Here is a 14616-nt window from a genome sequence, read left to right as displayed (position 1 = left end):
CTCAAACCGAACCTGGCAAGCACTCTGTCTCACGGCTCCCTCTGCAACCCGCCCGAGAACGGCATGTCTCCAGGACTCTATTGTCCTCAGAAACGGGGAGAACCTTGCCATCTCTCTCTGTCATCTCTGCTGCTCTTCACGTTTTCTCCCAAAACACTTTTATTTTTCAGTCCTAACCTGAGCATAACATTTTTAAATAATGGTAGGGGATCTTCTTTAAGACACAGCCTTTTTCATTTCTCGGCACACAGGTTGTTTCGCGTATCTTTTCCTTTCAGACACGTGCTGTCCTGCAGGTTTTGTGACTGTGCGGGTCACTCCATATTTAGCACTCGCGTCAGAGCATGAGTCATAGGCGTGTGCACTCGTGCACATGTGTAGGTATGTGAGTGTCTGTGCATCCGTGTTGACAAGTATGTAAGCACACATCTGTGGTCCTGTGGCAGATCTGACGGTGCTCCCAGGGATGCATGTGGATCCGCTCCCCTCGCCTTTAAATGGGGCGATGTGGCTAGCGCTGGCTGATGGAGTGTGAGCAGAAGTCACTGGGGGGCCAGGACAGCCTGTGTGCCCAGGTAGTGGCAGTGGTTAATGGACTATGGGTGTTTCCCCCAAATGAACACGTGATTGCACCTGGAGATGGGGCCTGTGGGAGGTAAAGGGTTAGATGAGGTCACAAGAGTGGGACCCCATTGACGGAATCAGTGTCTGTATAAGAAAAGAGAGACGAGAGTTCTCTCTCTCTCTCTCTGTCTTTGTCTCTCTCTGCTTGTCTCGCCGAGCAAGAAAGTGGCCATCTGCAAGCCAGGAAGAGTCTTCACCGGAAACCAAATCTGCCATCACTCTGGTCTCAGACTTCCCACCCTCCAGGGCTGCGAGAAACAAACGTCTAGTGTTGCAGCCACCCAGCAGTCTGTGGTCCCTCGTTAGGGCAGCCCTACCTGACTGAAGCAGCAGCCTTCAGGAGACATATTCCACGGCACCTCAGACTGTGAGGGGACGGGTAACTTCTGGTGTGTTAAGCCATTGAGAGTGCAGAGTGTATCTCTTGCAGCAACACATCCCTGTATCTATAAAATGATGCCGTTCATTCCCAGTGCACAGGGTGTTGTTGGGGTTCAATTAGGTGATAACTTGTGTGCATTCTCTCTCAAGTAACCCACTTAAATCAAACAAGTGCCGCCCTGGCTGGTGTGGCCCAGTGGATTGAGTGCTGGCCTGTGAAGCAAAAAGCTGCCGGTTTGATTCCCAGTCAGGGCACATGCCTGGGTTGCAGACCGCAATCGGGGGTGTGCAAGAGCCAACGGGTGGATGTTTCTCTCGCACATTCATGTTTCTCTCCCTCCTTCCCCCCTCTCTCTAAAACTAAATAAAATCTTGAAAAAGTAAAATAAATGCCTGAAGAGCACATTGCACGAGCCTGGCATTGTGCTGTCCCTGCCCTCAGGGACCCTCAGAGACCTCTGCCTAGCCAGCAGACCCATAAACAGATCACTGTGTACTGCGGTTAGGGTCCAACTATTGCAGGGCACGAAATAGGGAGGAGGGAGCGCTTAATTCTGGAGGTTTCAGGAGGGGCGATGGTGGACGAGCTTAGTGAGGAGGGCCCTTCGCTGCCTTTGGACGGTTCACCTGAGCCCCAGGAGTCTCGGTCTCCCCGCTTTCTGTGAGCATGGGTTCCCCCAGGGAGCCGCCAGGGATGGGTGAGGTTCTGAGGAAGCATGAAGTCTTGATTTACTTTTGGTAAAGAAGATACCAGTTTTAATTTTTTAAGGCCACAAGAAGCTGGCCTTTATTCATTCTTCGTATTCATTTTAAAGGAAGCAATGGTGTCCCCATCTGTTCCTCCCCACCCCACCCCCCACACATGGACTGCGGGCTCCTCCGGGACCTGGACAGACCCGGTCATATATGCCCTTGGCTTCCCCAAGCCTAAGGCCTGGTTTGTGGCTAGAGCTCCACGAACACCTGCGGACACACACTTCATCCGGTTCCCGGCTGCAGCACTGAAGGACAGAACCCAAATCCCCTCCTGAGGTCGCTTTCCTGAATTTCCCAAACCTCCTACATTCACACCAGTCTTGACCGGATTGAGAAGCCTTTGCCTTGGACCTCTGGAAGCGCCTGCGTCGGTCCAGGGCGCCACCGCGTGGCCGTATCTTGGAACTGCACCGTCGCGGGCCAGGCGGGAAGGCCCATCTCTCCTGCCATCTAACCCTGTCTTTCCCACAGTTTTAGAGAAAACACATCCCGAGTTGGCTACCTTCAGCCTCACCCTCTTCCCCTGCGAAGTCTCTGGAGAGGACAGGCAATGCTTTGACCACAGCTACTTTGGCCTCTGTGCTCCAAGAGCCTATTAAAGGGAGGTCTCTGTGAGCAACCAACAGTTTCGTTAAGGACGCTGACAGGTACAGGTCCAATCACCGTGGGCAGTGTCCTCACCTCAATGAGCCTCAGGTTCCTTCTCTTCAAAATGCAGATTATAAAGCTCATAAAAGTGCTGCGAGGATTAAAAGACATACTCCATAGAAAATAAGCTAAGGCCGTGAGTGTCACGGAACAAGTGCCCTGCACCCGAAGCTCTGCTCCGAAGCGGATGACCCTATCATGTCCATTTCACCGACCAGCACCTGCGGGTCAGACCGCGTCCATGGCCTGCCCGCGGCTGTTCCGCGGGGAAGGACAGCACTTGGAGTCAGGCCTCCGGGAGACCTGCGTTCTGGCCCCAGCTCCGTTACACCTCGGTGGTGTCCCTGGGTGGCTGTGGACGAGGGCGTGCCTTCCCCTCTCTCTGGGGCTTGGTTTCCTCCTCGGCCAAAGGAGGGAGGGGGTGCGGGCCTTTCAGCTCCCAACCGGTTACTCAACAGGTGTGCCTTTCAGAGGCCCCATGGGAAAGCCTCACAATCCCACAGAAGAGTGTTGTCGTCCTTTGCCCCCAGAGGCCGCTGGACAGAAGGAAAGGACAGGGAGCTTTGGCCAGAGGGGTGACAGATGGAAAGAGTAACTCTCGACTCATTCACGGGAGTGGGAGAGTAACAGTAATCCTCTCTGGGACCAGAGGCCCAGGGAGCTCAGAGGGAAGCAGACTGGGGAGCCAGGCAGCAGATTTATGGGCAAGATTAAAAGGGTCGAGTGAAAGGAGACTTGAAAGACTGAACTGGGCTGGGAAGGCGCAGGAGGCAAGGGCTTCGGGAGGGCGTCCCTGCGCCCTCACAGGGTTCCTGTGTGCCCTGAGCACACTCAGAAAGACAGTGCTGTGTGGGGTGCCCGCTCCTTTCTGGGCGGAGGGGTGGCTGTGTGCGTTATCCCTTTGTTTCTGGCTGACGTTTTAGACACGAGGGGGGCTGATGGAGAAAGATCATCACGGCCTCTCACAGATGCCTAATGACGGCAAGACGAGAGGTATGGGCTGTGCTGGAATGGAAGCAACTGCAGCTTATCTGGGCATGATCAACAAGAGAGAAAAGTAACTGAAATCCATCTACTGGGACTCCAGGGATGTCTTTCCCGGAAAACAGCAGGCTGAGAGAGACTGGAGACCTGTGCCAGACCACACGCCAAAGTCCTCATCACTCTTCACGTGGCACTGAAGCAGCGCATTGTTGACCTTGAACTGCCCTGGGACAAGTCCACGCCTGATCGGTGTTTACGTCCCACCCTTCGGGCCTGGCACAGAACAGCGACACGCCTCTCCTGGCCTGAAGAATGCCGGGAGGGAAGGAACAATCCGGCGGGAGGTCGTGAGCTCAGACCCCAGTCAGCTGCTGAGGCCAGAACCCCAAATGGACGTCTTTCCAGCAAGTTCCTGGACGTCTCTACGTGTCAGGTTCCACATCTGTGACATGAACACAGCGATGAATGCGGCTGTAAACATGACTCGGTGTACTGCGCAGGCAGCCTGGGGTGTGCTGTGTGCTCCGTGTTCCCTCTTGTTACTACTGATGACCCAACGCAGTTGTCAGAAACTGAAATTCCATTCCACTGGCCAAACTGAAAGAACTCATGTTTTTCCCACTTCAGGGGACATCCATGCTGAGGAACCACTAGTGACTAAGATGAGGGGGTATCATGCTGGGATTTGGGGCTCCCCAGCTGTTTTGGTTCTGTCTTGACTCCCTGTCACTTGGCTCCCCTCGTCCTGCTCAATGAATGGCCTGGGCTGAAATAGCGAAGGGAGCTTAACAAGAATGACAGGTTTCAGGGCCACACCCCAGAGGCTCAGAAATTTGTGGCTTTTGCAAGCTCCCCAGAGGCTTCCGATGGTAACCAGGTTGGAAAACCACTGGCTCAGCCCCTGCTCCTCCAGGGCCCTGGGTCTCCGCGTCCCCGTGACCTTGTCCAAATGCGCGCTCCTTTCAGGTCCGGGCGCGGCCAAGACCCTGCTTCTCTAATGCGGACGCTGCAGGTCCAGGACCTCGAGGCAAGTAGCGAGACTATCTCCAACCTGCCCACCTCACTGAGGAAGGAGATGACCGAGCCGCAGGCGTGGGGCGAGCCAAGAGCTGAGCACCGTGGGACAGAGGACAAGGGAGGTGTGGGTGAGCAGAAAGGAAGCTGGAAGCTAGTTGGGCAGGACAGATGGGAAAGCCAGCCCCGGAGCCTCCCAAACACGACCACGGGGTTATTTTCCAACCCGACAACAGTCCTGAGATTCGTTTCCTCGTGATGGTTGCAGGCATACAGCGGGCCATACTCTCCCCTGCGCCATATTCTCCCCTGCGCCGCGCAGCGCCTGCAAAACGGAGGGAGGCTCTCTGCACAGATGCCGCGGTCAGAGAGCCAGCTGGGTGTCTGGACCGTAGCCGCTCCCCACGTCGGCAAGATCGACTTCACAGTCTACATGCCAACTGCTGGCACTTACTTCAGAGGGCTCACTGCGCCCCCCACCCATCTCCCTACCGCTCCTCCAACACCCAAGCGTGCACGTGCTTGTGTGCGCACACCCCTTGGCTCTTCGAAAGCATCGAAAGGAAACAGTCACCCTGTCTCCGGAGGACGCTGTGTCAGACGTTTTTCCTCCCATCTCACACTCCCTCGCACACTTCTGTTCAGCCCTAACCACAGCAGCCTGTTGGGAACAGGTGTCATCCAACTGCACGTTGCCTTAGCGGCACCTCCTTTCCACCCTGAGGGCTTCTCAGCTGACCTTCCCTGGGATCCCGCAGAGCAGACCGCGCCGTTTGAGCACCTGTGCAATCCTGGCGGTGCAAGGCTACGCAAGCTCCAGGGGCACCCCTTGACCCCTGGAGTGGGAATGAGAGCTGGTAAACCCAGGTTTCCCTCTTCTGGGCCTCGCGCGGACAATTCGGGGATGCATCCACTTGTCCACACCGGTAGCCAGTTGAATGCACACTCCAACTGCCTATTATTTCTTCCCCAGTTCACTCTGCCCGATCTTCATGCTCCTATTTCCTTAGATAACTTCCTAAAACGTAAGCACCTCAGGCTCTGCTTTTTAGGAAGCTCACACCTGCCTAAGCCGGTAGCAGCTATATCCCGCAAGGGAGGAGGAGTCTGGAGACTTCAGGGGCCCAGAATGTTCCGGGCTCTCCTTAAGCCAGCCGCTCCTGCCCAAGGCTCATGCAGCTGTACAGTTGTTCTGAGGGCAAATTATGTCTTGTACTAAAAATACTTTAAGGCCCTATATGCGATGTCAGAAACAAGAGAAAGAAAGCTAAAGACGTGAGGCTTGTTTGGCCCTTGAGAAGAGAAAAGCAAAAGGTTAATAGCTGATTTCCTAAAAATAGAAGGCTGCTCTCCGAGTTAGCTGACAGGTAAGAATGGAGCTGAAGAGGCACTCTGTCCATCAGAATGCCCCCAAGAGGGGCTGAGGGGACAGCATCTCTGGGTAAAGTGATGAACTTCCTGTCATTGGAGGCATTCAGCTCCTGATTGGTGGGCAAATGTACTGGGGATAATGTGGATGGGATTCATTCATTAGACAGGAGCTTTTAAAGTTGTTCCTTGTCTAGTTCCGTTTAAAAATCACAGAGCCTTTTCTACCTAGGATTTTGGTAGAATGGGTCCACCTCCAAAGAGGGAATATTAACTGATATGTAACCTCATAAACTCCCCCATTCCAAGAACCTACACAACTGGATTGTGTTTTAGTTCTGAGGTTTTCCAGAGGTTGTTTTTTCATGGGTTTTGGTACCACCTAGTGGCCAATTTGTGCATTACAACAGATGCTTGTGCTGGTATAGTATTTATTTGTAGTTTAATACAAACACCAACATGCTGGTATAGTATTTATTTGTAGTTTAATACAAACACCAACGAATCAGATTAATGCACAAGAATATTAAACACAAGTTATGGGTTAGTCAAAATGCTAGAATCTGAGGAATAACAGCAACCAAATAAGACCCAGTCTCCCCTTCAGGAAGCTCACAGCTAATGGAGTAGACGATAAACAACAAAAGAATGATTATTGCCATGTCTGCAGGAAGTAAGGGCAGCCCTTGTGATAGAAAATAACGCAGGTCGGGGGTGGGCTCTCTGAGAAACATAAAGTTAAGCTCGAAGCTGGAGTGAGAGGGGACAGAAAGCAGAAAGTGTGGGGAGCCCAGGGCGAGAACGTTCCACGAAGGCCCAGCACAGCCTGTGGCCACGTCTGGATGGCTTACCCAAGGGGCCGCATGACCAGCAAGTTCCCGCAGTGAGTGAGGCTGGGGGAGCTGCGATGAGATGGAAAGGCTCCGCGTTTGAAAACCTGTGCTTTCGTGAAAGCCCGTGGATGGTCACCATGGGTCCTCCAGAACCACACTGGCTAAATGTTCGTTTTTACAAAGACGGGGAAGGAAAGCACTGTCATGTAAATGGGGTTGTTTGCTCAGCTCCAGCCGCTGAGATCATCCAGGAACACCCATCCGGAACAGCTCATGCACCCCATTCAAGACAGCCTCTGTCTGCTCTCCCTCCGCAGGGCTCCCCAGCTCCCCGTTACTGGGAAGTTTCTGGGCTCTTGGCTAATGACAGAGGAAGCTCATATTAAATGTCTAGAATGGTGGTTCGTATCTGGGCTGCAAGTCACCCAGAAGCTTTCCAGTGCCCCACCAGTTAAGTCAGCACCCCTGGGGGCGGACCTGGGCTCCGGGGCTGAGAAAGCTTCTCAGTGGTGATTCCAACGTGCAGCCAATAGCTGATCTGGAAGGATACTCCCCGAGAGAAAATAAATGACAAAGACCTCATTTTATACTCCCAGGTGGTCAGGTTATACGAGTCAAGAGCCAGGCTGTTTTCGGGTTAAGACCAGGCCCCTTTCCCAGGTGGAAGTCCCCATCAGACCGCTCAGCCTTCGCCACCAGGCTCTCCTGGAATTCCCACCTGGCAGCTTCACAATGGACCCTGTGAGCAGGGCCTGCTAACAGCACAAGAGTTGTGCGCTTTCCCTGGCCTTGTTATTTATTCCCACTTTCCCGCAGTGCAAGGCATCCAAAGAGCCAGACTTCTTAAAGCAGCAGGGCCCAGACCAAGTTGCACATTAGGACAGCCTGGGAGCTTCTGAGACATACTGATGCTCAGGCCCAACCCAAGGTTGGGGGGAAGCTTGGGCCTTCAGGTGATTCTCACACAGCACTCCTGTCAAACACCGCCACCTGTGGTCCTCCATGTTCTGGGGTGACCAGAATCACGGCTGTGTAACCGGGCCTGCTGCTCCGGGTAACCTGCAGCCCCTAGACTTTGTGACCTTTGATCATCTGCTAGGCAGCCCAGTCCTGGGCCTGGCTTCTGTCCTCCCCAGGCTTCATATCGGCTGGCCACAAATGGACCAGTTAAGGCCACTGTGGAGTCCATCCAGCCATCAGCTGCCCACCTCACCTCCCACTGACTGGGAAGAAAGAACACATCCTGGGCATGTAGCAGGCAAGGCAGCAACGCAACACAGAGTTCTGGGTGCACCTGCTGGCTTCCTACGCCCAGCAGGGGCATGAGCATTAGGGTTCCTGCTAATCAAGCTTTGTGAGGAATTGGCAACACGCAGTCCCACTGCCCATGGACTGTACAGCTTTTCATGTGAGCAATTATGGCTGCTGCTTTTCTTAGGAGGTAACTACAACACACATCTCCAAGCCCAGAAGGATATGTACCAGACGCAGTAGGTACCTCTGGGTGCTGAAAGCACAGGTGATTTATGCTGCTATTGTCACTTATCTGCATTTTCTAATTTTTCTATGATGAGTATGGATTACTAATATAAAGATATTACTTATATAATGTAACACAAAGCAGATCAGCACACAGAATCAATCGTTTCACACAGAACTCAGGGGCCGAGCTGGTCTCTGGGTGGTCAGCTCAGTCTGCTCATCACACACTTCCTGACTGTATGAACTCCACCGTCTCTGCCTCCTTGAGAAGAGCACAAGGGGACACAGTGTACTGACTTGGTAGATCAGCAGGCATCTAGTGCGATCAAAATACACATGTTCCAGTATATTCCATGAAACTAGTGTTTCCTGGACAGTAGCTATGCAAAAAAAAAAAAAGAGAGAGAGGGAGAGAGACAGCAAGTGGGAGGGGGCGTCTGAGAAATTTCCTTCCTGTAGGTGTCTGCAGAGGCTCAACTAGACCAACAGTCAATGTGAATAGGCAACAGGCGGAGACACATACAGCTGTCACCAGACTTAGCTGTGAAACACTGTTCAGGGACACGTTTTGGAAAACGCTAGTCCACTTTTCAGCGCAGTTCTGACTACCACCGCAGAGCATGAGTGTGGCCTGTCCCTCGCCACCAGAGCCGGCAGCAGGCCCCAGGCAGGGGCTGCGCAGGGCAAGGCTCCCTGACTCACGGCACACTCACGCTGCCACCGCCCCTACCCCCCAACCCAGTCAGCCAGGCCACAGATAAAGAGGCTCAGAGCCTAGAAAACAAACGAGGAATGCCTCAGTGATATTCATAACTGAATGACAGGTAACAATTTACTGTTTGCAGACGCCACAAAGTTATATTTTTCAGTCCCATTTGGGCTGGACGCAAATACGTTCAGAGGCACAGACGGTGAGAGGGGAAACACCACCACGTCATCAGCTCCTAGGATACTTCTGCGTCTCTCCCCAGCTCACGGTTTGCCAGTTGCTCCTGCAAAAACCCAGCACGTTTACAGGAACGAACGCCTCACGGTGCGATTTAAATTTAATAACGACAAAAAAAAGCCCACTCAAGATCTGCTAGGACTTTATGGGAGGAAAATAAGGGACCGAGGGTATGAGTGAGACATGCACAGGGACTAGAAGTGGTCACCTCGTTTCTCTGTGAGGATCAGCCGCAACGACCCACCATTCCTGCGGGGCAGGACGAGACCTCTCCTCACGGCTCAGGTGTCAGTCAGGCAGATGACGGGACTGCACGACAGTTTACAAGCAGCGTGACACTTCCGTCGTCACCAAGCGGAGGTGAGTGTAGCACCGCACGGCCACACTTCCCCAAGTTCATTCCTAAGCACGCTGGTCCTACATGGTGCTCCTTGTAAAAGGAGTTCGGGATCAAAAAAATTTAGAAAGTATTTCTAAATATCTTCAGAATCTCTCCCTTCTTGGAGATTTACAACGTACACTATCCCATGGAAGGCTCAAGAAGTCCTTTAAAAAGACACACTTAACTGTGTCTTTTTCATTTCACAGAAAATGTTTTTTGAAACTTCGTATGGCTTTGAGAAGTTATTTGCAGAAACAAAAAGCTCAGAAACACGTACTCTGCGGACCGTGTGCTGGTCAACAATGACGAGGGCAGGGATAATGAAAACAAGAGACCCCATCGTGACTCCACCCCCGCAGCCTCGCCACGCCCACGCCCGCCAGCAGAGGGGCAGTAATAGGCTTCCCCGGATTGCCTCCTTCTCGGTGCCGATCGTAGCGCCCACGGCAGACCGCAGTGAGCGCGCCGGACGGTCGGCCCGTGTTTCAGGTACACACGCCAGGCGGGTCGTCTCTTCCTCTTTGGTAACAATCGATCATTAAACCACCATTGCTGCTTACCACATGACCACCGAGTTTCAAAAAAGACTTGCCAGCCCTTTGTTTCCAATAAAACGAAAGCATGGGGAGGAGAAAACATAAAGCTTCTAACCATTTTCAGCAAGAATGACACAGGCCAAGAAATCATAACTGAAAAGCCTGTGGCTGTATACGGCAAATAATTTCAAAGTATTACAGCAAGAACCGAAAAGGTGGAAATCAATGAGATTACTGGAACACTGTAAACGTTTCATTTATTTGTATAGTACATAATTTTTTATGCTTGTTTTCAAGGAATTTCACATATTTCAAAACAAAAGACAGCTGAAACCAAACTCGCTGACGGTGGCCCGGGCAAGAAGCAATCACGTGTGCCCCGGCAGGGGTGTAAACTGGCATTCACAGCTGGACGGCTACCCTCGCAAACCGATACTGCGGGGAGGCGGGAGGCCGCAGGAGCACCAGGCCCCTCTGCGCTGCCGGCTGCCTGCACAGCGTATCCAGCAAGCCCGTCAAACTAACAAACCCCAGGGCCTCTCCACAGCCCACAGCCATGGAGAAGTCTCCCTGGGTGACAAAGCCCAGGAGAACTCGAGAGCAGTGAGCAGTCACGTTGGGAAGTGGGCCTGACCACAAGCCCAGGGTCAGAGCCGGGTGCCCCACGGTAGGGCCCCCCACCGTCAGGCCCTCGGATCCAGCACACCCGTGGTTCTGCCTCTTTTCTGTTTTCTTCTTCTCTTTCTGTTTCCGAATCTTGCTCTTGAAGGGGTCGCTGTGCTTGGGCTCCTGGGGCCCACAGTAGAGCCGATCCCGGCTGAGCTGCAGGAAGTCCTCCGCGGAGGGGGCGCAGATCATGGTGTGCGGCTCTGGGCTGCCCTTCCCGAGCAGGGACAGGCTGACCCACACCAGGGCCCTGGGGAAGCGGTGCAACAGGGGCAGGCAGGCTTCCGGGCTCAGGGCCTGCTGGCCCCTGCCGGGAGCACGCGGGGCTGCCCGGGGGCGTCCACAGCGGGGCCCGCACCAGGCTGACAGCTGCTTCAGCGATGCTCTGCTCCTTCGTGTTGGAGGACATTTCGTTCAAGGAGAGAATAAACAATTAGAAGATTAGGCATTGCTGGAGTTCATTTAATTTTTTATATTCTGTGGGAAAGGATCAAAAGTGCCATTTTTAAAAAAATTAAAACATTGACACCTTTTTATAATCACATTTTACTTTTCACGTGCCTACTATTCTGTGACAGAGACTAAAGGTTTAAGAAGCTGAAGGCAGAGGAAAATAAGACAGTGAGTGGGATAGAACCTAGGGTTGCACGCACAGTGAGAGGATTAAAGAGCAGCCAATGTTTTCATTAGAAAAGAAACTGTAAGGGAGTTAGGTGAAAAGTAAAAAAAGACATGAAATTATGAGGTTACTGTGAATAAAAAGTAAGTATAAGGAGAGAGGGGTGAGCACTTCTTTAAAAATCAAAGTACAAAATAAATAAGAAAAATCAGAGCCCAGAATACAGGATAATTGATGAGCCAGATCTAACAGCCTGCATCAGCACTGACAGTAGAACCCGTTTTACATGACAGCTTCTGTGTGACAACATCACGATGAACCCGATGGGCCACAAACTCAGATCACCCACAAGGAGTGCGAAAAAACCTGATTCAGTGATTTAAAGCAAAGAGCGCTGGCCCCGGGCTTGCGGGGGCTTCTTCGTTCACCTACGACAACTCACGTGGGCAGGCGCCACTTTGAGCAAAGACTAGAGGAAACACGCCGTTTAAAGGAACTGCCTTGATTTAGGTCAGCTGACGACACTCTCAAATCTCAGGCCAGGGAGCTTCATGCCCGGAGGCAAATGCAACTTGGCTGGTGCCCTGGGCCCTCTATGAACGTCCAAAAACTCGCTACGGCTTTGCCTGAAGGAACAGCCTGGTCAGTATTGAACGAGTGGACCCAAAACGTGTCCAGAAGTCATGTGCGCTTACCTCAGAACACAGAGGAGGCTGCCAGTGGCGTCCTGGCCTGACGGCCCCGCGGTCCCTGCCTGGGCTGGACACTCTGCGTCCATCCCTCCTCCGGGCTCCCTGGCGTCGTGTAGCGATGTGCCCTCTTTGTCAGGCGCCTGATGGGTTTTTTCAGGCGTGGGAACGAAAGGCACCTCGTCTCCTCTCAAGTCACTCTCCTCACCTCTCGGCGGGGAAGGCGATCCCTCCTGGGCCTGGCCTCTTGATTCCCAGTCTCGAGTTAACTGCTCCCAGGGACAGCAGAAAGGGGCCAGGGTGCCCAGCTTCACATAGTTGGGCCGTTTGGCGGGAGGGCGTCTAACGAGAACCGAAGGGGAGAGCCGATTTTGAATAATTTAGGATTGGACAATTAAAATAATGACGGCCATTGTACTCTAAGACGAAAACGCATTCTACTATAAAACAAAACCAAACATACAAAGTTTTCTAAGAAGCAGAACAATGAGAAACAGCCAACTCCACGGGCCAAGCTTCTCCGTTTCCTTCATTCTTATTTTCACGGGCAATGCGTCCACAGGGCAGCCCCGCGTGGCCACCGCACGACTCTGGGGGCGCCCCTCCCCGAGACTGCGAGTCAACACGGTCCCTTGCGCAGCGGTGTCCATGCACACTCATGAGGCTCTCCATTCAAATGGCACGGAAGGAGTGAGGGTCAAGTCCTCTCTCACTCGCTCCCGACCTCTAGGGGCCAGGCTGCCCTCCGGAGGCAGCATCAATACCAGTTCCTCACATATCCTTCCCGGAACATCGTCTGCACCTAGAAGCAGACACATTCATGTTCCTTTCACGCTTTGTTCATTCTTACATAGTGGTGGCCTACCAGATACAGCCTTTTTGGCCTAACTTAACTTCTTTCACTTCACATAATATCTTGGAGATCATGCATCTCCATCCACTGAGATCCCAATCTTTTGTAAAAGGCTGCGTATCTCACCCCCGTTTATTCAGATGGCTTCCTAGCGCAGGACAGTTCAGTTATTTTCAAACTTTTGCTTCTACAAACAGCTGGAATGCAGGACCCTGAGCAAGCACAAATTCCCAGGCATGGAGGTGCTGAGGCAGAGTGTTATTGGCATTTGCAATTCTGACAGACATCTCCAAATCACCCTCCACAATGCGGTACCAGTCGACCTTTCCAGGAATGCCTGGGTGAGGGGAGGGCCTCTGAGAAACTCGTTAGCCAGTGAGAACCAGGGTCTGCTCTGGTTCTTACTGACCCCAACAGATGGGAGCAGTCCTGCTACTGCCGTTCTGGGCTGGGGGACTTTCAGGAGTCCCAGACTGTGTCCTCACATTGATGGTCTCCCCGGGACAGGCCTGGCCATCCCTTCCCCCATCTATTGCACACTGCATGCCATATCCTGGGACCCCAGGTGTGTTCCCACATCTCAAGAAGGGCAGCTGGTGAAAAAGTCCCAGGACATCTGTCTCACCCAGAGACCTTTAACACACTTAAAAATGTCCAACTTCACTAGTAAACAGGCAAACACAAATCCTTAGTGTGTGCAACTTTTTTGGATTGAAACCAGCAACCTTGTTTACGGTTGCTGGGAAGCACAGACAGCTTAGGTCTGTGCTTTCTTTCCTCTATGGTTCCTCTCAAGCAGTGGCCATTTCTCCTCCACCTCTCCTGGGCCTGGCCCTGGGCAGATGCCCCCAGACCAGTTTCCCTCTCCCTCTTCCACGACCCCAGCTCCTGAAGCACGCACTGCCAGGCAAACCACGGGCTCTCCCTCTACCGATGCCCAGGCCACCCCCATTCACGGCCCCGCTGCCTCCCCCTCCATCACGGATCCTGTCAGTCTCAGTGCCTTGGGCATCTGCACACACCATCCTTTTTGTTCCCCAGCCTCCCAGAAATGCTGGTCCTCATTCCATGTCTTCACTCCACCTCAACCACCCACGCCGGCTCATTCTGGTCATTACTATTGCTTGCTCCACCTTAAAAATCTCAGGTTCAAGTATTGTTCACTCAGAGGGAAGCCTCCTGTTTTTCCAGCCCACGCACCTGTCCTCTGCAACAATTCCTCGACCACTGAGCCCTCCTATCCATTTGCCGTGTCCTCACTACATGCCCCTGTTCTCACACCTCTCCCCTGATAAGCTTAGACCGAATGGGTCACATGAGAGTCACTTCCCCATGAGGCCGAGGCCAAGCCCATCCTGGTTGCTTTCAACCTCCACCTGCCCAATGCCAGGCCTGATTGGCAGAACACAGCTGGGGAAGAACACACAAGTCCTGAATGTTCTTACCACAAACACAAAACTCAAGTGGATTATTTACATTTCTCCAGTCAGTTCTGTCTTTTACTCTCCCAGAAAACCGTTTCTATTGATTCCACTCTCCTTGGATCTCCAACAGCCTCTCCCCTTTCCCTACTCCTAGCTTGTAACCTCGCCTCTTTTCTCACTGAGAAAACGGTCAAAGCCAGGAGAGTACTACCCAGTCTCTCTGCCAGAGTCAAAACCTACCTCAACCTGTGTTCAAGCCCTGGCTGGTGTGGCTCAGTGGATTGAACACCCGCAAAGAACTGAAGGGTCGCCGGTTCGATTCTAAATCAGGGCACATGCCTGGGTTGCGGGCTGGGTCCCCAGTGGGGACCATGTGAGAGGCAACCACACAGTGATGTTTCTCACCCTCTC

General features: G+C 52.8%; 1 protein-coding gene across 1 annotated transcript in view; it reads right to left on the bottom strand.

Annotated features, from left to right (window-relative positions):
- Window positions 1–9926: 9926 nt before the first annotated feature.
- Window positions 9927–14616, bottom strand: part of POP1 (POP1 ribonuclease P/MRP subunit) — a 29789-nt gene continuing 25099 nt past the window's right edge. The window contains exons 15-16 of the mRNA XM_037048254.1: window positions 11935–12270; window positions 9927–11011 (exon numbers count right to left, since the gene is read on the bottom strand). Coding sequence (XP_036904149.1) covers window positions 10357–11011; window positions 11935–12270 — 991 coding nt within the window. The 3' untranslated portion in view covers window positions 9927–10356. The remainder of the gene's footprint in view (window positions 11012–11934; window positions 12271–14616) is intronic.

This window comes from Sturnira hondurensis, unplaced genomic scaffold (genome assembly GCF_014824575.4).
Source record: "Sturnira hondurensis isolate 20B ecotype Veracruz unplaced genomic scaffold, ASM1482457v3 Scaffold0006413, whole genome shotgun sequence".
Lineage (NCBI taxonomy): Eukaryota > Metazoa > Chordata > Mammalia > Chiroptera > Phyllostomidae > Sturnira > Sturnira hondurensis.
The sequence above is the reverse complement of the archived record's forward strand: the minus strand, read 5'-3'. Positions and strand labels throughout refer to the sequence as shown.